Source organism: Prunus avium, chromosome 2, assembly GCF_965620075.1.
Source record: "Prunus avium chromosome 2, drPruAviu1.hap1.1, whole genome shotgun sequence".
Classification (NCBI taxonomy): Eukaryota; Viridiplantae; Streptophyta; class Magnoliopsida; order Rosales; family Rosaceae; genus Prunus; species Prunus avium.
Genome location: NC_142285.1, coordinates 29,125,248 through 29,147,585, shown reverse-complemented (window position 1 = coordinate 29,147,585; position 22,338 = coordinate 29,125,248). Strand labels below are relative to the sequence as shown.

The window sequence follows — 22,338 nt, the reverse complement described above, 5'->3', positions numbered from 1 at the left end:
TGATGAGGGACTTCCATATATGAGTATTTTCTACTCATGGTTTTGCTGTGGTTTTATTCCATCACATTGTTAAACTGCGCGTTATAACTTCTGGATGCTTATAATAGAAACGCACTGACCTCATAGAGCGAAATGTCTTACTTAACAATTATCTTGTTTCCTTTGCTCTGACCTCAAAAGTATCAAATTTCTAATCCCAGTTGGCTAGCATGATTGTTTGTTGCCAATTCCCCACTCCTCCACCCCAGTTCAAGTTGTAATAGAAAAACACTTTTGAAGTACATGTTTTCTTTTACTGATAATGCATTTTGGATGTATCGGGTGGATTTGGGAACAGATGGTAGGCACTGCTTTTGAAACTTTTCGTTGTAAAGATGTTTTTCCATGCAGTGTCTCCAACTCCCAAAACAATATATTCAGTTTAAATTTGTTAAGTACATACTCTTTCTGCATTGATAGCATGGGTTTTGTATGATTTAATCTTGAATGTAGACACGCTAGAGATATTGATAAAGAATTGGAAGGAGACTAAAGGTGAGGGGAGGAGAAGGCATGATTTTAAGGAAGAGGTCTGCAATCTGGATTTTTCAAAACCTTCGGACAACCCAGTCCAAAGCTTTAAGTATTAATCTGGGTATTTCTTGGGATTTGATTTTTTTCATTGTTTTTTCCTTCTGTGAATGATTTATTGGATATCTGCACTAAAAGCTTGGCTCTGACAAATACTCAAATAAGAATAAAATTTTACAAAGGAATATTATGAGAAAAACATAAGACAAATAAACTAGGTATACCTTGTGATGAAAAAGAAGTGTTTTTTGTTACCAAAGTGTTGCTCAGATGGAAATTTTTTTGTGAGAAAATAAAGTTAGGGATTAAAACTCGACTCATTCAAAGTCTACATACTTTTAAGATACTTTTCAACAGAGTTGAAAAAGTCAGCCAATCGATACTTGACTAGTAGCATCTACCTCTGTTTTTATATATGGAGCTTCACAAGCATATAAATCCACTTCTGTTTTTCACATAACTCTGGCTCTAAACAACCATTCACCAACATAACTTTTGTTTGTCGCATAATTTTTTTGGTTTGTCCCATAATGGAAATAAATTTTCAGAATAAGAGAAAAGTTATTTACAAAAACCTAGCATTCATTTACAGAGCTTTTGCCAATCGCTTTGTGAATGGGTACGGCCTTTTATCAATTGCATAAGTTTCAACTAACTCATAAACTTTCTTAACAGTATCATGCCACAATGCTGAAGTTAGAATCAAATCAAGATCTCCCCTTCATTATTTAATGGGGCCTACGCTAAGTAATTATACTTTTGTGTATAATACTTGCATATTATTGTGGAAATGGCCTCCCTCCTACACATTGTGGCATGAAATGACCCCTCTCTCATATTGGCTTCAATATACTAAAGTAGAAAACTTCCCATAAAATAAAATACAAATGACAATGAGAGATGTAATCATGGTTAACACCTGAGTATAAAACAACGAGCCAAATTTATAAAACTAATATGCTCAAAATTATAAGATATTGCACCTGAGTATTAGTAATGAAACTTCCACAAAGAAAAAATATACATTAATGAAACAAGTAAGACATTATGCATTGATAGTATGATTAACTTGTAAGGTAGTAAACTTACCAAAAATTCCAGACTCTGCAGCATGAGGTTCTTTAAGATGTACATCATATGATGGCCGCCAAGTAAGACATTTGTCCTAATGAAACTGAAGTTGAAGGACCACAGGAACGATTTTGGAAATTGAGGGACCAAAATGTTAATCGGGTCAAAGTTCGGAAACCATTAGACCTACAAACCCTTATTTATTTGATTTTGTCCTAATGCAGCATCTTATGACGTATTTAGTGTTGGACGCACTCAATCACTCACACGACACAACTATCGTATTATATGTTGGCCAATCCAGTGGCGTTTTCTCCACCGCTTTAGGGTCCTACTTTAATCTTAAAGCTGGCTTAGATAGTCTGTATGTATTTTTGGACAAATTATTACATCCGCACTGGATGAAATTTTTTTTATAGCACTTACATGAAGGACCCTACATTGTAATGGAGGTAATTATATTTCAACTATGGAGAATAAAGAAAAGAAACCTAATTCAACTGACAAGTTCTAATATAATATGAAAATTATGTTCATCAATGAAAACATCACAAAAGTCCTTAATTAGAATTTCTTAAAATATTATGCACTATGAAGAACTACACACCACTAGACTAGATTTGGTGATTATTTGCATCCTAGTGTTGGAAAATAACTATAGTCTCTCTATGGGTTAAAATATTATATGCATAGATAACTTTCTTCGGTGTTGGAAATTTCAACACCTATTAGTCTGCAGTGCATGTTGCTTACAATTATAAATTGGAGTGTCCTCTCCTCAAGCTGCTATACAAATTTAACAGAGCTTAAACTGATATCATGGGCCTTTACAACTCCTTTTCTCTGGTGTTTTTCTCATCTTTTTGCATTCATGCTCTGATTCTTCACTCACTATGTCTTTGTTTGGCCCTTCCCGGAAATGAGACCGATCGACTAGCCTTGCTTGAAGTTAAGGCTAGAATAACCAGCGACCCCTTTGGAGTCATGGCTTCATGGAACCAAACCAACCACTTCTGCGGTTGGCATGGCGTTACGTGTGGTCGTCGTCACCAGAGAGTCACCAGTTTGTCCCTCCAGTCCTTGAAACTTGCAGGCTCTATATCACCCCATGTTGGAAACTTGAGCTTTTTGAGAACACTTTATCTCCAAAACAACAGCTTCAACCATGAAATTCCTCCAGCAATTGGCCGTCTACGCAGATTGGAAGATCTACGACTGCACAACAATTCACTAACAGGTGAAATTCCCTCTAATATATCAGGTTGCTCTCAACTCATAGATATCTTTCTTGCTAACAATTTTCTGGTCGGAAAAATTCCAGAGGAGCTTGGCACCTTGTCCAAGCTAAGACTTATTGCCATTCAGATCAACCACCTTACGGGAAGTGTCCCTTACTCTTTCGGCAACTTGTCATCTCTAAATGTGCTCTCTGCAGGTACTAATAATTTGACTGGGAGTATTCCAGATATTTTTAGCCAACTGAACAATTTAAGTTCTCTTGGATTGAATTTAAATGGCTTATCTGGTGTGATCCCTCCCTCATTTTTCAATCTGTCTTCTATCACTTCCTTTCATGCCAGTAATAACAAAATCCAAGGGACTTTGCCCTCAAACTTAGGCACTGTCTTCCGAAGTGTCCAATACTTTGATATCAACACTAACAAATTTAGTGGACCTATCCCTGCTTCAATATCAAATGCATCAAATCTAGTTCAACTTGAAATGGGACAAAACCAACTGCATGGAAAGGTCCCTTCTTTGAAAAGTTTGATTAGTCTTGAGGAGTTAGTTCTTGCTATCAATCATCTAGGAAGTGGGGGAATTGGTGACTTGACCTTTCTATGTGATTTGACTAATGCCACCCGTTTGGGAACACTGCAAATTCAAATGAACACTTTTGGTGGTATGTTACCTCAATGCATAGGAAACTTGTCTTCTCTTAGATACTTCCATGTAAACGAAAATAAAATATTCGGAAGCATCCCAAATGGCTTTGGAAATCTGGTTAACTTGGAGAGTGTTTCGCTATACGGGAACCGATTTTCAGGTCACATACCCCGCAATGTAGGCAGGCTTCAGAAGTTATATGATGTAGATATGAGTACAAACTTTCTCTCCGGGAATGTTCCATCCTCTCTTGGAAATTTAAGTCAATTAACTAGATTATTTCTTGAAGGCAACAAACTTCAAGGGAATGTCTTGTCAACTTTAGCACAGTGTCACAATTTGATTATCTTAGTTCTTGAGGATAACGATTTCAACGGAATCATATCCCAAGAAATCAGTGGTCTCTGGTCCTTATATGAATTGAGGTTATCTCAAAATCATTTCACAGGTTCCCTTCCCCAGGATATAGGAAAGTTAATAAATCTAGAGTTTTTAGATATCTCTGGGAACAAGTTATTTGGTGAAATTCCACCAAGCCTTGGTAGTTGTATTAAATTACAGTATCTAGACATGCATGAAAACTTCTTCCAAGGGAAAATTCCATCATCCTTGGCTTCACTAAGAGGTCTTACAGAATTATATCTTTCTCAAAACAACTTCTCAGGCGTGATTCCAGAATTCTTGGAGCGGTTGCAAGTTTTGCAATCCTTGAACCTATCTTTCAACAATTTTGAGGGCAGTGTACCAATCAATGGAATTTTCAAGAATGCAACTGCCACATCAGTGGAAGGAAATAGTAAACTTTGTGGCGGCATTCCTGAATTTCATTTGCCAAAATGCAGAGTTCCACACAAAAGAGGACTAAGTCCAACCATGAAATTGATAATCTCTCTGGTTTTTGGGATACTGGGAGTCATTTTGGTACTAACATTCTTGTACCTTCAATGCTTACGAAGGGGAAAAAAGGAAAGCGCTTCAAGTGATTCAGACAAATTTCTCAAGGTGTCTTATCAAAGCCTTCTAAAAGCTACTGATGCATTCTCCTCTACCAACTTGATTGGCATGGGCAGTTTTGGGTCCGTTTATAAAGGAGTACTTGAAGATGGTGGAGCAACAATTGCAATCAAGGTTTTCAATCTCGTTCGTCGTGGTGCCTACAAAAGTTTCACTGCTGAGTGTGAGGCTTTGAAAAATATAAGACACCGTAATCTTGTGAAAGTACTCTCGGTGTGTTCAGGTTCTGACTATCGCGGTAATGATTTCAAGGCCTTAATTTATGAGTTCATGGTTAATGGGAGTTTAGAGGAATGGTTGCATCCTGCTGGAACAAATGGCGAGATAAATGAACGACAAAGGAGCTTAACTTTTTGTCAAAGATTGAACACAGCAATTGATGTCGCTATGGCGTTAGAGTATCTCCATCATCATTGTGAGACGCCAATTGTTCACTGTGACCTGAAACCCAGCAACGTTCTTCTCGACGATGATATGATTGGACATGTAGGTGACTTTGGGTTGGCAAAATTCCTTCCCATAACTTCTCAAACCATTTCTGGTGATCAATCAAGCTCGCTCGGAATAAAAGGAACAATTGGTTATACTCCTCCAGGTACATAATCTTTCCTGTTTCATTTTCTTAACATTTTTTCAGTATTTATGTTTATATTTGAAGAACACTTAATTATAATTTTTTTTTTGGGGGGGTTTTAAATTGAGCAAACGCAGAGTATGGTATGGGACACAACGTGTGGATGCAAGGAGATGTGTACAGTTATGGCATTCTGCTGCTCGAGATGTTTACAGGAAAAAAACCAACCGACAATCTGTTTCAAGGAACTTTAACCCTTCATAACTTTGTCAAGGCCGCTGTGCCTGAGCAATTGGTAGAGATTGTGGATCCCGTTCTTGTTCAGGAAATGGTGCAAGCGGAGATGAGCACTAGCAATCATCGTAATGAGGATAACGCAAGGCTTCGCATGAAAACCGAAGAATGCTTGATTTCAATTTTAGAAATTGGTCTTGCTTGCTCTGCAGAGTTGCCTGGAGAAAGGTTGGACATGAGTAATGCTGTGGCACAGATGTGTCAGATCAGAAAGAAGCACACTGTGCAGCGTTAGCATGCAATATAGTTGTAATGTTTCCTTGTTTTGAACTAGTTTTCATATTTCTTTGATTAATAAAGACAGTATGGCTAGCTGATGACTACTTTGCCAAACTGGTTTCAATAGATTTTCTGTCATTTGACTCTTCTTGACCAATGAGTAGGCCTGGGCACGGTCCGGTTCGGCCCAATTTTGAGTCCAAACTGGAATTGGAACTGGTACTGTGCATACAGTCCGGTCCAGTCCGATTTTTGTACAAAACTAATAGTAGAACCGAACCAAACCAGACTGGTTACAGTCCAATTCGGTTCCCGGTTCTGAACGGTTTGGGCCTGCTTGAAGGCCCATTTGAGTTTTTTGGGTTTTTAAACTTTAAAACAACCTGAATTTTTAAATTGTTGGGCTTACATCATAATTGGCCCAATTTTTACACCACAATTGGCCTAAATAATGAAACTTTTAACAAAACAAAGACATAAAATGATAAGTTCAGCAGTTATCAAGTCTGCCAAATTAAATTACAGCAAAGTTCAGCAGTAATCAAGTCTGCCAAATTAAACTACAGCAAAGTTCAGCAGCAAATTAAATTACACAAAGTTGGCAAAGTTTTGCAGCAAATTAAATTACACAAAGTTGAACAGCAAATTAAATTACACAAAGTTGAGCAGCAAATTAAATTACACAAAACAAATACACAATTGGCTCCATTATGTCATCCATTATCAAGTTGCCAAAAATTTGAGCAGCAAATCTCATATCACAAGGTTTACCAAGCTTTGCTCTAGTTGGATGAACTGCATTCATTCAAACAAAGTCGGATAATGGGTGACGGTGGTGAAGCGGATATAGTAGGTGATGTTGCTGATATAGTAGGTGACGGTGATGAAGCGGATGCGGAAGAAGAAGTCGGATTATCAACAAACGCGTCCATTTATCACTTAAAAACTGACATTAATAAACAAAAACAGAAACTAATAAATACAAATAGCCATAAGTAAATCATCCATAATAACAACATAAACTAAAAATTAAAAAACAGCCCACCTAAATAAAAATAAAAATAAAACAGCAATTGATAATCTAATAAAGGCCTATATTGCTAAGTATGATTATTTGGTGGAATTTAAAAAAAAAACAGCAATTGATAATCTAATAAAGTCCTATATTACTAAGTATGATTATTTGGTGGAATTAAAAAATAAACAGCAACTGATAATCTAATAAAGTCCTATATTGCAAAGTATGATTATTTGGTGGAATTTTTAAAAAAAAATAGCAATTGATAATCTAATAAAGTCCTATAAGCATCTGAAAGTTATCAGAAAGTTCAAGGTCAAATAGCTGAACTCTACAAGTAGGCAAGCTAGTAATCAGATTCAAAGCTCCAATTATATATGTATACTTAGCAACAGGGCAAGGTTTGAACACTTGTCAATATGTATGCAATGAACTCGTCAATATGACAACCCAAATCACAGCATGAGAACAAAAAAAGCATCAATATGTTCCCACTTACAAGCTTATTATATTCAGTTCATATAACATTTAGCTATCTTTCATGTACAGCAGAAGTAACAAAAAGAAACTCATGAGAAAACTTACATCTTCAGAATATCTCCTTCTTCCAACACTGTTTCGTCACTTGCAAGCTGGGAGAAATGGCATACAGTGTTGTTCACAGAAATGCAAGTTGGAAAGGCTACCCCTCGTTCAATCTTCTTCTTCACATTTTTTTAACATATTACCAGTTTGCCTAAATAAATATAAAAACAACACGACCCATAAATCATCGCATTAAAGGGGCAAATCAACACAGCCATAAGTAATAAATTCTTGTGAAAATAAACAAATTTTCAATGCCAACGAGAAAAAATTAATTCATGGGATACTTACTCTCTGATGTATGAATCACCTTTCTGACAAAGGTCCACAATCTTAGCTTTCAGTTTGCATTCGGATATTACCAATTGCAGAGCGTCTGCAAAAATTTCCCAAATGTAATCAATATAGTCAGCCATAAAAGTATATCAATATTCAAAAAGTGTAATATGTATGTATTTGCAACTGTTATAAATGATAGAAAAAGCGAGGAAGGAGGCTACTTGATGTCATGGATTAATTTATATATAAAAGGCTAACTGAGGCTATATCTTCAAAACAATATAGAGGCAGCTGAAGAAAAAGAAGAATAAGAAGAAGAAGCAGAGAAGAAAACAGACTTTCGTTCACATATGGCTATGACTAAGCCTCATTTCCAAGCAGAGAAAGAAGCAATCTTGCTGGGCAGGGTGATTATTTAAGCATGTTATAAGATGTCACAATAAATTTCTTATAATATGTCTTTGTGGATCATGATGATTAATTCATTGCTAAATATCTTGAATAAATTTTCACAAGTGCGTATATATATGTATATTTATATGGACCCATAATAAGTTTAATTGTATTAATGTTTACAGGAAGGCTACACCATCAAACCACGAGGGCTTACCATAAAATTAGTTCCCTAGTTTGCTACTGAGTACTGAAATATCTTCATATAATTTCCCCTGTCGCTCTCTAACTTCAAATATCTGGACCCCCAAAACAAAACAACGCAACCCTAATTTAAAAAATCCCCAATTGAGATGAGATGAGATGAGATGAGATTTAACTTACCACCAGACAAAGGCGCTGACGACGAGAAGAACGGCTGTGACGTCGACGACTGAGAGGCGGAGCAGTGACTGGGGAGAGTGGAGGAAGAATTGGAGGCACTGTCGTCGATGGCTGAGACAGAGTTTGAAAGGGAGGAGAAAAAATGTATTGATAGAGAAAGAAAGCCCTAAGTGTTTAACACGGGCTGAAATCAAGTGTAGAAGTTCAATTTTAATTCTTTGCAACCTCCAATTATATAGCACCATGTGTATAATATAAATAAATTAATATAAATTTAATTAAGCCCGGTCCGGTTCGGCGCAGTCCGATTTTTTGAGTTGAAGAACCGGAACTGGAACTGGACAGCACCGGTCCGGTTTGGTTTTTTGCACTGGTGTTGACTTTTTGGTCAACATGATTTTTTTTCAGTTTTTTTTCGGCCCGGTTTGGTTCGGTTGTCCAGTTCTTCGGTCCATATGCCCACCCCTACCAATGAGATTCGAACTTTAACCAAACGTGTACGACTGGAACAAAATCTAAAAATTCAGTCCAGAAATTTTGACTTGCAAATCTATGATAGTATTGTTAGAGGCCTATATTTTTTAGCTACCTAGCTTTATTTTAATATTCGTGATTGATTTCTTCTTTGGCAGCCGGCCTCAGAAAATCAAACGTTGAAAAGAATTGAGAAATGGCCCTGAAGCTGCTAGACAACATTCCAACAACCTTGAAATTCATAATATTAATACACTCTTGTTTTTGTACCTTTGTAGTTTGTAACAAAAAAAGAAGAGATTTTCTATTTAAACCTCACACTTCTCTTTGTTCACCCCAATACTTAAATCATTAAGCTGTAAGTTTTATTATTGTGTAAAAAGACAAAAAAAGGTCATCCAACTTAATAATTAACCCTAGTACATTTATACACACACCCCACCACTCTTCATATTAATTAAGTTTTAGAAAAATACAAACTCCTCTACATCCTATTTAAATTGGATCAGGACATAGGTAAAGTAAAAATTGGATCAGATCAGACAAACTCCTCTACTTGGAGAGAGGTAAAATTGTTCTCTTTCTCTAGAAAGTATTAAATTTCGGGTTTGGGGTTCCATTTGTTTGTGTTTTTTTCTGCTGGGAACAAAGAAAATTGTGAGGTTTAAATAGAAAATCTCTTTTATTTCTTATTTTTTCAGTTTGGGGTTTATTTAAAGGTAGTTTGGGAAGATAGTAGGGTTTTCTTAGAAATTGTTGATAAAAAAAACTCTGCTGATTTGACGGACATGGGAGCAGGAGGTTGAGCACATAAAGCAAAAGATTTAGTTTTTGTTTCTTTTGTGTCTGAAAACTCACGAGATTGTTGAGTCCCCTCCTTTCGCACGGGATTCACTTAACACCTTCTAAGGCCATCTCCAACAATATTGGGACTAAACTCAAATTTCCACCCTCCAAAATACAACTATTCATGTATTTTTAGGACTCAAATTTTTTTTTTTCCTTCAACCTTACATACTCATAATTTGAGTTTGCAACTTTATTATAATGTTTAAGAATGATTAATCCCTAAATTTTTTTTCTCGTTAATTTTTCTTGACATTATTTTTGTTTCAACATTTGTGATTTAACTTTCTAAACATTTTAACCTAAAAAAAAAAAAAAAAAAAATTTGTGGATTATTTACCAAATGGATGGCTATTTATAGAGTTTGAAATAAGTTTTGGGGTTGGATCTGATTTAGATTAATTATAAATATTATTTTGACCATTAGATTTAAATTTGAGCCGTTGAATATGAAATTTTACCGTTCAGATTGCCTAAAATTTATCATGATCGGTGATTACAAATATAGCTGTTGGAATATATTTTATTTTATTTTATTTTATTTTAAAAAAAAAAAAAAAAAAAGAGCACAGCACAAGTGCAAGAAAAGTGTCGCCAACTTGCTGGCCAGACAACAAACCTGTCACTCGGGGCCCAGTAGATTTTTGTCTTCACGTGGGCTTCCAAGCCAAAAAATAAAATAAAAAACAGAGTTTGAGCCCACATAAATTACCAGTCCATGCAATACTTGGACTGGAATTCCACCCCAAAGTTGAGATTTCTCAAATTTCCACCCCCCAAAATACATGGATTGAAGAAGATTTTTGGACTCAAAACTCATAATTTAGGTTTCCACCCATTGGGTTGGAGATGGCCTAAAGAGGTGTTTCTGGTGGGCCCCACATTAGTAATCCAAACTAGATTTTGATGAACCAAACATGGGCCTAATTTTAATCTAATCCAATCCAGGCCTGGGAGGTGTACCAAATCAGGCTTAAGTATTTGAATTACGTAGATGAACATAAAAAACAGGGTGGGCCTATATGGAGGGCAGACTGGGCTGCTACCGGCCCAAGTTTGTGGAGGCTTTTGTTTACAAATTGTGACTTTGTAGAGGCTGTTTGGGCAGAGGTTTTGATGTCGCCATCAATTTTTTTCGCTGGCTGGGCGGAGATTTTGTCTCCGTCTAGGTGACTTTCCGTAATTTTATGCTTTTGCCGCCATCAATTTTTTTCCTCCTCCCACTTCATTTTTGACTTTTTTTTTTTTTTTGGGCCAAACGCTAGGGAAGGAAGGGGGGAATATTTGGTGGGTTTTACAATACGACCGTACATATGGTTGGGAAATATTAGGGGGAAATACTCTTTAATTAATGATTTCCTAAATCTCTCAAGCTTCGTTTAAATTGAAGGCATGGATATTGTGTTTTGAGCACTTAGAAATTACGGTTATTTCATATTTTAGATTGTGTAAATGCAGAGTATGGTATGGGAAATGAAGTCTGGACACAAAGATCAACAGATGGGATGTTTCAAGGAAGTGTAAACCTTCATAAATTTGTCAAGCATGCTTTTCGACTAATCAGGTTGAACAGATTGTGGATCCTGTTCTGGTTCAAGAAAATGGGGAGGGGGTCATGATCACAGAAAATACTCGTAATGTGGATAGTACAAGGGCTTGCATCAAGATTCGAGAAAGCTTGATTGCCATTTTAGAAGTTTGTGTAGCTTGATTGCCATTCGTGATGCTCTGGCAGAGATGTGTCGTATACGAAAGAAACTTTGAGCGAAAAGAATATGTGAATAAAAGCATACTTCTCCATATCATTGTAATCAATTAGTATCTAGCAGACTATTTTTCTTCAAAGAAATATTTGATACGTACAGAGACAATCAATCTATTAACGTGCGTAAATTTGGAATAAACACTGTTATGCTGGTGTCAAACAATTCTCAACACTTAGATCTCCAAGCAGATGTATGAGACATTGGTTAAATTTAAATTCACTCTTGATCAAAGCATAAATGTTGAGAGACTAGTTGCGAACAGTGTAGCTTCCGTCACTTGTACACGGTGTTTTAGCTTTTGCTTTTAATTTCAATATAATTTTAAGCCTCTGATCTTTTTTTTCTTTTGAATGAGACTGGACGAAAAATCTGGAAATTTTGTGGTTGAGATTGTGAGAAGTAGGAATCTAAATGCGAAGCCATGTGACAGATATTGGAAATCCAGGAAAAATCTTGCAGCATGTACTTTTTCCAACTTTAACTTGTAAGTTGGAACTCATACAGTAACTATTCACAATTGCAGCATGTACTTTTTCCAAAACTTGTATGGTATTCTCCAACAAGGGACCCATTCCATGTCAATCACATACAGTTTTTCCATTACTCAAATTGTTTGTTTCCTTCTTTTCTTCCATTACTTAGCCGCCCCGCGATAAGGTTTGAGTAGCTAGGAGTCCACCATACTCAAACGAAAATAGACCAGTATCATGCAATAAGAAATCTTCTTAAATTTAAGGGCTTGTCCAATATAGGTCCCTACATTTTCTATTTTTTAAATGTATACCCATCATTATATAAATCTATGTAAAATCCAATTTCAAACTTAAAAGGCCAGTAGGATATAAGAGGTCATAGTATTTCTATGTTTTTACATCGTTGTCACTAGACTTCATATTTTATTTATAATTTATTTCAAGCATTTCATTAACAGCCATAATTGTAATTAATACCCCCTATTAATAGCATATTAATCACCCCATTTCTTTTGGTTGCCGTTCTCTCTAACATTATAGCCCCCTAAAATTGCAAAAAAAAAAAAATCTCTAAATTACATATCCAATAATGTACCTATGAAAAATATAAATATAAATATAAATATAAATATAAATATATATATATATATGTATGTATGAAAATATATATATGTATAAAAATATAGGTATATTATTTAAATAAAATAGAGGTATATTGTTTACCAAAAAAATTATAAAAAAAACTAGGTCAGTTACTTTGTAATTGAAATATCCGTACATTTTCATAAATTAAAATAGGTACACAATAATTTATTAAAAAATAGGTATGTTGTATAATTGAAATTTCTGCACATTTTTTATAAATTAAAAATAGGTTCATTATACTAGGTAAATTGTTTTACTAGGTACATTATTAGAGAGAGAAAAAAAGGTACATTATTTAGAGAGAAAAAAAGGTTCATTTAAAAAAAATCATAAAACAAATAATAAATAGATTATCAAATTATTTTTCATAAAACAAGTAATAGGTACATTATTTAGAGAAAAAAAATGGGAGTTTCACTAAAATACCCAAAATGGGGGCTGAAATTATAAAAATACCCAACACCCAAAACACTTTATAAACATACCCAAAACTCATCATTACACACACTCAAAACCCATTTATAAACATACCCAAAACCCATCATTACACACATACCCAAAACCCATTTTGGGTATGTTTCTATGTTTAAATAGTGCTTGGGTATTTTTATAAATACATGTCTAGGATTGGGTATTTTTATAAATATCTAAAAAAAAATAGATACAAAATTTAGAGAAAAAAATAGGTTCATTATACTAGGTAAATTGTTTTACTAGGTACATTATTAGAGAAAAAAAATAGGTACATTATTTAGAGAAAAAAATAGGTTCATTTAAAAAAAATTCCTAAAACAAATAATAAATAGATTATCAAATTATTTTTCATAAAACAAGTAATAGGTTCATTATTTAGAGAAAAAAAAACTAGGTACATTATTTGGAGAGAAAAAATAGGTTCATTTAAAAAAATGTTTTTCATAAAACAAACAATAAAAAGATGATCAAATTATTTTTCATAAAACAAGTAAAAAGGGGTACATTATTTAGAGAAAAAAAATTGGTAAACTGTATAGAGAAAAAATAGGTTCATTTAAACAAAATTTGTTTTTCATAAAACAAACAATAAATAGATTATCAAATTATTTTTCAATATAATTAGAATGTACACTATTATTCATAAAACTATAATAAAATAGATTACTAGTGGTATAATTCATAAAAGGAAAAAAAAACATAATTTTTTTATTAAATAAACCAAAAAGTTAATCACATATAGATTACTAATACGTTAATGTTGAATTTAATATTTAATTTCAAATAAGTTTCTAAATTAATTCCTACATCATTACAACTATTTGGAGATCTTTCCAAATTTCACGTGTGTGCCATTAATTACACCACCCCACATAACACGTTAACTTGTAAATATGGGTAGTTTTGAAATTCAAAAAATATAATAAATCAGATTTTAAGCTAGATTAGTTAACTTGATTACTTAGATCCTAGTCATCGGGTTTTATTTGAAAAAAGTGGGTATTTTAAATAGAAAAATAAAAGAAAGAGTTGGAGGTGATTAAAAATGAATTTTATGAGTTTAAGTTCAATTTAATTTAAGTCTTCTTAATTTTTTTAATTTTTAATATTGTAAAGTCAACATATCGACGAAAAACTTATTGATATATGACAACAAAAACATTACCTATATAAAATATCTTAGGTATTGTAACATTTACAGTGAAATATCAAAACCTGTTAGTCTACTTGGGCAGGTGTCATCGTACGGATGGGTGGAGAGGGCATTTGATGTATCAAATGCTTTCTTATGTCAGGGCATGGCAAGTCGAACCCATCCAGACCCAAGTATCTTGTTGGAGGGCAAAATATCTTATTTCTCCCATAAATACTCTACACCTACATCCATACAAAGGTAATAACTTGAAGGGCTTTTTAGATTCTCGTGTTTTTTGTTTTAGATGTAGGCCCTTTGTATATTTATTACTTTTTTTGTTGTGTCGATTTTACCCTTTGAGGTAAATAAGCAAAATACATTGAAAATCTAAATTTAATGCATTATTTCCTTGTAATTGAATTCCATAATTTAAATTTTGAATTCTTTCTTTGATAATATTCCTAATATATGGATAAAATACAATTTAATTAATAAAAGTAAAGACCCTCATATTATACCAATCGATCAGACAAGCACCCACATTAAATTATGTACCTCGCATACAGGTAAATAGTGTTATTATTAGCAACGAAAATTACAAAGAATAAATCATGTTGCCTATAAGTTAGGAACATAAATTAGAAGACTACCTATAAGTTAGATACAAAAATAGTCAAAATAAAATTGTATGTTACCCATTAAAAAAAAAGGTACATAAAATACTATTACACATTGTTAAAAATATGAAAAAACATATATATACCTATACAATAGGCAATATGACATAAATGACTATTACTCGATTCAAGTCATAAGGGGTAACAATGGAACAAAAAATGATTTTAAAAATAAAATAATAAAAAGATTACATCATAAAATATTAAAAAAAGAAATGTAATTCTATGTTGCACAAAAATCAAAGGACTTGGATCAAAGTCACAAAATCCGACGATTAAACCCAACTCCTCAATAGGAATTTGGATCTATATCAACTTTTCTATAACTTCAAAAGCTGCTACATGTTAGTCTATTTCAAAAGCTGCATTGCATCCTGCTTACAATTATAAATTGGAGTCTCCTCTCCTCAAGCTGCTACAGAAACAGATCCTAAACTGATATCATGGGCCTTTCCAACTCCATTTCTCTTGTGTTTTTCTCATCTTTTTGCATCCATGCTCTCATTCTTCACTCAATCTGTCTTTGCTTGGCCCTTCCCGGAAATGAGACGGATCGACTAGCCTTGCTTGAAGTCAAGGCTAGAATAACCAGCGACCCCTTTGGAGTCCTGGCTTCATGGAACGAAACCAACCACTTTTGCGGTTGGCATGGCGTTACATGTGGTCGTCGTCACCAGAGGGTCACTAGTTTGTCCCTCAAGTCGTTGAAACTAGCAGGCTCTATATCACCCCATGTTGGAAACTTGAGCTTTTTGAGAGCACTTCATCTCCAAAACAACAGCTTCAGCCATGAAATTCCCCCAGCAATTGGCCATCTGCGCAGATTGGAAGATCTACGACTGGACAACAATTCACTAACCGGTGAAATTCCCTCTAATATATCAGGTTGCTCTCCACTCATAGAGATCGTTCTTGGTTACAATTTTCTGGTTGGAAAAATTCCAGAGGAGCTTGGCACCTTGTCCAAGCTAAGACTTATTGTCATTCAGAATAACCACCTTACGGGAAGTGTCCCTTACTCTTTTGGCAACTTATCTTCTCTTGAAGCTCTCTATGCATCTTCTAATAATTTAACTGGGAGTATTCCAGATATTTTTGGCCAACTGACCAATTTAAGTACTCTTGTATTGGATCTAAATGGCTTATCAGGTGTGATCCCTCCCTCATTTTTCAATCTCTCTTCTATCACTAATTTTGGTGCTTCTTATAACAAAATTCAAGGGACTTTGCCCTCAAACTTCCGCGTTGCCTTCCAAAGTCTCCAATTTTTTCGTATCAGCTATAACCAAGTTACTGGACCCATCCCTGCTTCAATATCAAATGCCTCAAATCTAGTTGCACTTGGACTGGGAGTAAACCAACTGCATGGAAAAGTCCCTTCTATGAAAAATTTGATTAGCCTTGAGGAGTTTGTTCTTCCTGGAAATCAGCTTGGAAGTGAGGGAATTGATGACTTGACCTTTCTTTGCCATTTGACTAATGCCACCCGTTTAAGAATACTGCAAATTGGTAATAACACTTTCGGTGGTATGCTACCTCAATGCATAGCAAACTTGTCGTCTTCTATTCAATTCTTCCATGTAAGTGACAATAAAATATTCGGAAGCATCCCAAATGGCATTGGAAATCTGGTTAACTTGGAGAGCGTTCAGCTGTTCGCGAACCGGTTTTCAGGTCACATTCCCCCTCATGTAGGCAAGCTTCAGAGGTTATATGAACTATCTATGAATAACAACTTTCTCTCCGGGAATGTTCCATCCTCATTGGGAAATTTAAGTCGATTAACAATATTATCTCTATATGGCAACAAACTTCGAGGCAATGTTCCTTCAAGTTTGGCAGAGTGTCAAAATTTGATGGTCTTATCTCTTGACGCTAACGATTTTAACGGAATCATACCCCAAGAAATCAGTGGTCTCTTGTCCTTATATGATTTCAGTTTTTCTCAAAATCATTTCACTGGTTCCCTTCCCCGGGATATAGGAAAGTTAATAAATCTACAGTATTTAGTGATCTCTGGAAACAAGTTATTTGGTGAAATTCCGCCAAGCCTTGGTAGCTGTATTAGATTAGAGTATCTAGACATGGCTGAAAACTTCTTCCAAGGGAAAATTCCATCATCCTTGGCTTCACTAAGAGGTCTTACAGATTTATATCTCTCTCAAAACAACTTCTCAGGCGTGATTCCAGAATTCTTGGAGCGGTTGCAAGTTTTGCAATCCTTGAACCTATCTTTCAACAATTTTGAGGGCAGCATACCAATCAATGGAATTTTCAAGAATGCAAGTGCCACATCAGTGGAAGGAAATAGTAAACTTTGTGGCGGCACTCCTGAATTTCATTTGCCAAAATGCAGAGTTCCACACAAAAGAGGACTGAGTCCAACCATGAAATTGATAATCTCTCTGGTTTTTGGGATACTGGGAGTCATTTTGGTACTAACATTCTTGTACCTTCAATGCTTACGAAGGGGAAAAAAGGAAAGCGCTTCAAGTGATTCAGACAAATTTCTCAAGGTGTCTTATCAAAGCCTTCTAAAAGCTACTGATGCATTCTCCTCTACCAACTTGATCGGCATGGGCAGTTTTGGGTCGGTCTATAAAGGAGTACTTGAAGACGGTGGAACAACAATTGCCATCAAGGTTTTCAATCTCGTTCGTCGTGGAGCCTACAAAAGTTTCACTGCTGAGTGTGAGGCTTTGAAAAATATAAGACACCGTAATCTTGTGAAAGTACTCTCAGTGTGTTCAGGTTCTGACTATAGCGGTAATGATTTCAAGGCCTTAATTTATGAGTTCATGGTTAATGGAAGTTTAGAGGAATGGTTGCATCCTGCTGGAACAAATGGAGAGATAAATGATGGGCAAAGGAGCTTAAATTTTTGTCAAAGATTGAACATAGCGATTGACGTTGCTATGGCGTTAGAGTATCTCCATCATCATTGTGAGACGCCAATTGTTCACTGTGACCTTAAACCCAGCAACGTGCTTCTGGACGATGATATGATTGGACATGTAGGTGACTTTGGGTTGGCAAAATTCCTCCCCATAACTTCTCAAACCAGTTCTGGTAATCAATCAAGCTCGCTCGGAATAAAAGGAACAATTGGTTATACTCCTCCAGGTACATAATCTTTCCTGTTTCATTTCCTTAACATTTTTTCAGTATTTATGTTAATATTTGAAACATTAAATCTGAGAACACTTAATTAGATTTTTTTTTTGGGGGGGTTTTAAATTGAGCAAACGCAGAGTATGGTATGGGACACAACGTGTGGATGCAAGGAGATGTGTACAGTTATGGCATTCTGCTGCTCGAGATGTTTACAGGAAAAAAACCGACCGAAAATCTGTTTCAAGGAACTTTAACCCTTCATAACTTTGTCGAGGCCGCTGTGCCTGAGCAATTGGTAGAGATTGTGGATCCCGTTCTTGTTCAGGAAATGGTGCAAGCGGAGATGAGCACTATCAATCATCATCATCATAATGAGGATAACGCAAGGCTTCGCATGAAAACCGAAGAATGCTTGATTTCAATTTTAGAAATTGGTCTTGCTTGCTCTGCAGAATTGCCTGTAGAAAGGTTGGACATTAGTGATGTTGTGGCACAGATGAGTCAGATCAGAAAGAAGCACACTGTGCAGCATTAGCATGTAATATAGTGTTACTGTCTCCTTTTTTTTTTTGGACGAAAGTGTTATTGTTTCCTTACTCATATTTATTTTCCATCTAGAATTTCCCTCAGCCGCCGGCCCCATTGGTATTGGTGTTTGTAATGACCTGGGCTTGAATTATAAATGCATTATCGTCTTAGTCATTCACATGACACAATTATCTTATTACATATGGTATACGCACTCACTGAGTCACTCACACGCCACTTTAGATAGTCTGGATATATTTTGGACCAATTACATTCCTACTTTAATCTTAATCGATGGACCCTACATTTAGTGGAGGTAACTATATCTCAACTATGGACAAAAAAGAAAGGCTTAAATGTCGAAATGGTCCCTGTGTTTTACCTTATCGGCCAATTTAGTCCCCGTGCTATTAATTTGGCCAATTTAGTCCATATGTTTGTATCTGTTAATAAATTTGATCCTTTCAGTCAAAATTATGTTAAAACCTAAAAAAAAGGACATTTAAAATTAATTTAAAAATCTGTAATTAATTATAAAGATTTAAACTCAAATAATAATAATGCTAAAATGATTAAAACCCACACAACCTCAACCTCAAAGGGTCTCGATTCCTGTAGGGAAAAAAAAAAGGTTCTTAGTCGAATTGATGCCTACTCTTTTCTTGCTGCAATTTTTCTTCTCTCTTATGTTTTAGATTTTCTCATACTCTACCCTTCATCTCTCTCTCATCTCCAATCCATTGGCCTGAATGTCGTCGACTTTTGCTGCAGTGAGGATGATCAATTGGCGGTAGAGCCATTAAGGTTACGGTGACCTGCTATGAAGATCTTCGTGATTTGTCACAGAGAGAGAGAGAGAGAGAGAGAGAGAGAGAGAGAGAGAGAGAGGAGTTGTTGTGGTTTAGGTGGGGTTGGAGTGGTGGTGAGGGTGGCTATGGGTTTGGGGTTGGAGTGGTGGTGGTGAGAGTGGCTGGGTTTGGGAGAGGTGGTTGAGATGCGTGTGTGAAATTGGGGAAAGGTGAAATTTTTAAAAAATATATTCCATTTTCAGATTGAATTTAAAATTTTATAATCAATTACAGTTTTTTTAATTAATTTTAAATATTTTATATTTTATATTTTTAAAGGAATGGACCACATTGACTAACATATAAAAACACAAGGATCAAATTGGCCAAATTGATAACACATGGACTAAATTGGCCTATGAGATAAAACACAGGGACCATTTTAACATTTAAGCCAAAAAGAAAAGAATCCTATTTTCAACGATGAAAATAATGTTCATCTTTGAAAATGTGAAGTCCTTGAAGAATTACATACCACTAGACTAGGGTGATTATTTGCATCTTAGTGTTGAAAATAACTGTACTATCTCTATGGGAGAGAACTTTTCTTTGGTGTCGGCAAATGCCAAATACACGCTGATAGCTTTCGATATTGGTCATGGCCAGCTTTTTTTTTTTTTTGGGACGAAAGGTCATGGCCAGCTAGTCTTGGAAAATACTAGTTTTGTATCAAATTCCAACTCACAAAGTTGGAAAAGTATATACTTACCCAGTACACTTTGCATTGGTCAAGCACTATAGTTTTCCGATTTTTTGTAAGTTGGAATTGGATGGCATATGTTGCCAGGGAGTAAGCTACTTTATTACGCCATCTAGAGACAAACTTAAAAGAAAGAGTTAATGACTGAAATGGTCCCTCAACTATTGCTCTAATATCATTTTGATTCACCAATTAAAAGGAAACTATTATAAAACTTAGAATTTTTTTAAAAATTGAATCTCACCAACGACATGGCTTTTTTTTCTCGTGAGATTGACCTAACAATTAATATAAAAAAATTCTCTATTGTTTAAATTAATTAAAAAAATTAAAATCACATAAATATAAAAATAAAATAACAATTTTTTTAAAAGAGAAAACAATAATTAAAAAAATTAAAGGAAACTATTATAGGAAAATGTACCTAATTTTAAAATTGAAAAAATTGAATCTCACCACCAACATGGCTTTTTTTGCTGACATGGACTTAAAAAGTAATAATTTTTTTCTCTATTGTTTAAATTAATTAAAAAAATTTAAAATTAGATAAATACAAAAATAAATAACAATAAAATCGACAGACTTTGACGGTAGGACCATCTTGATACAAAAAAAAGAGTTGAAAGTCGGTTCAAATGAAAATTTTAATTGGTGGACCAAAATGATACTGGAGCAATAGTTGAGGGACCATTTCAGTCATTAACCCTTTTCTAAATAATATTTTACTTTTTGGGTAAATTACTCTAATGGTCCCCAAACTTGTACGCGATTTACATTTTGGGGCCTCAATTAAATTATTCGTTCAAATGGTCCATCAACTCTATATTAATCGCTCCATTAGTCCTACCGTCTAATTTTCTATTAGATTTAACCAAATTTTAGGGTAAATAATGACCAATTTGCCCTTATATTTAACGAAAATATTGACAGAATGTAATGGTAGGACCATTGGAGCGAATAATATAGAGTTGATGGACCATTTGAACGAATAATTTAATTGAGGCCCCAAAATGTAAATCGCGTACAAGTTTGGAGACCATTTGAGTAATTAACCCTTTACTTTTTTGCCCCTCAATTTAACGGAATATTTGACAGACTTTGACGGTAGGACCATTTTGATACCAAATGAAGAGTTGAAGGACCATTGAAATGAAAAATTTAGTTGGTGGACCAAAATGATATTGGAGCAATAGTTGGGGGACCATTGGGATCAATAACCCTAAAAGAAATTATAGAATGAAAACAGAGTGCCAAAACTTGCAAATCATGAAAACGAACCCCATCTGCACCAAAATGACTACCAGCTTAGCAAGATGATTAACCACTACCTGAACATTAGTGCAACAAAAAGGGACATGAAGCCCACGTCAAGAGCAAACTGCAATCCTTCTATAATAGCCAATAGTTATGTGGCTTTAGGAGCAAATGCACCAAGTGATTGTTTTTGCTAGCATTTCCGAAGTTTCAACTTGAATAAAATAGTTGAAATGGTAGAATTGGACATAAATACTCCTGACGGCGTGAATAAAATTGACGGAATTCTTTAATTGTCTTTAAATTGCTACAATCAAGAAACTACAATGGTAAAAGTGACCGAATTGAAACTATAGTGACCAAAAGTGAAAAAGAGGCAAACTACATGGACTAAAAGTGACTTTTGGCCTTAAAATCATATATGATATAAATATTATAATATATTATATTATATTTGGGAAATTTATTGTAAAATAAACAATATATTATATTATTTTTGTCTACAAATTAACCATTAAACTTCTTAGTGATTGTTTGACATTGCTTATTTGGGGTGATAAGTGATTTTAAAAAAAATTTAGGAAGCCAGCCCGTTTGGTAAACTATGAGAAAATCACTTATTGTAAAAAGTTTCTGAGAAATAAAGTTATAAGGGAAAACAACTACTGAGGTGCTTTCATTTTTTGATTTTTTGATTATGCAGGAATCAATTTCGAAGATGCGCTGTGTTTAATGATTATGTGGCAATCATTTTTTGATTATGCGGGAATCAATACCAACAGCACTTTGAACAAAAATTTTACCAAACGCCAAATTGCTTTCTCTGATAGCGATTATTTTCACACCACAGCAATGCCAAACTGGCTCATAATCACTCTTCTACTTTCAATTATGTCTACTAGGTTATGTTATGATATTTGCACTAAAAACTCCTAATTTTTTTCCTTCTCTTTCTCTTCCTCTTTTGTTTACTTAAGCTTAAGCTTTGTGTTTTTTTTTCTCTCCCTTTTTACATGTCTGAGTAGGGTGCTTTAATATTGGGATTTGTGAAATTTTTTTGTAGGCAAAATTGTAGCAATGGTCCCTCAAATAAGAAACAACTTTACTTTTTGTCCC

General features: G+C 34.7%; 2 protein-coding genes and 1 long non-coding RNA gene across 4 annotated transcripts; 2 read left to right on the top strand and 1 right to left on the bottom strand.

Moving 5' to 3' along the window:
• The first annotated feature begins 2,260 nt into the window (after window positions 1–2,260).
• LOC110770660 (uncharacterized) lies at window positions 2,261–5,786 on the top strand. Of its 2 annotated transcripts, XM_088248072.1 has the most exons (3): window positions 2,263–2,878; window positions 2,963–5,137; window positions 5,254–5,786. In XM_088248072.1, exons 1-3 carry the CDS (start codon window positions 2,461–2,463, stop codon window positions 5,643–5,645), a joined length of 2,985 nt encoding a protein of 994 aa, XP_088104198.1. In that variant the 5' UTR covers window positions 2,263–2,460; the 3' UTR covers window positions 5,646–5,786. The 2 variants fall into 2 exon arrangements, with proteins under 2 accessions (XP_021830548.2, XP_088104198.1); XM_021974856.2 differs by having other exon boundaries at window positions 2,261–5,137.
• Window positions 5,787–6,247: 461 nt separating this feature from the next.
• Window positions 6,248–7,609, bottom strand: LOC110766163 (uncharacterized). The gene is made up of 3 exons (XR_015834125.1): window positions 7,524–7,609; window positions 7,233–7,383; window positions 6,248–6,424 (listed from the first exon to the last, which is right to left on the bottom strand). It is a non-coding gene; the product is annotated as an uncharacterized LOC110766163 (long non-coding RNA).
• Window positions 7,610–15,119: 7,510 nt separating this feature from the next.
• On the top strand, window positions 15,120–18,521 carry LOC110769323 (uncharacterized). Its single transcript, XM_088248401.1, has 2 exons — window positions 15,120–17,901; window positions 18,030–18,521. Exons 1-2 carry the CDS (start codon window positions 15,222–15,224, stop codon window positions 18,425–18,427), a joined length of 3,078 nt encoding a protein of 1,025 aa, XP_088104527.1. The 5' UTR covers window positions 15,120–15,221; the 3' UTR covers window positions 18,428–18,521.
• The last annotated feature ends 3,817 nt before the right edge of the window (window positions 18,522–22,338 follow it).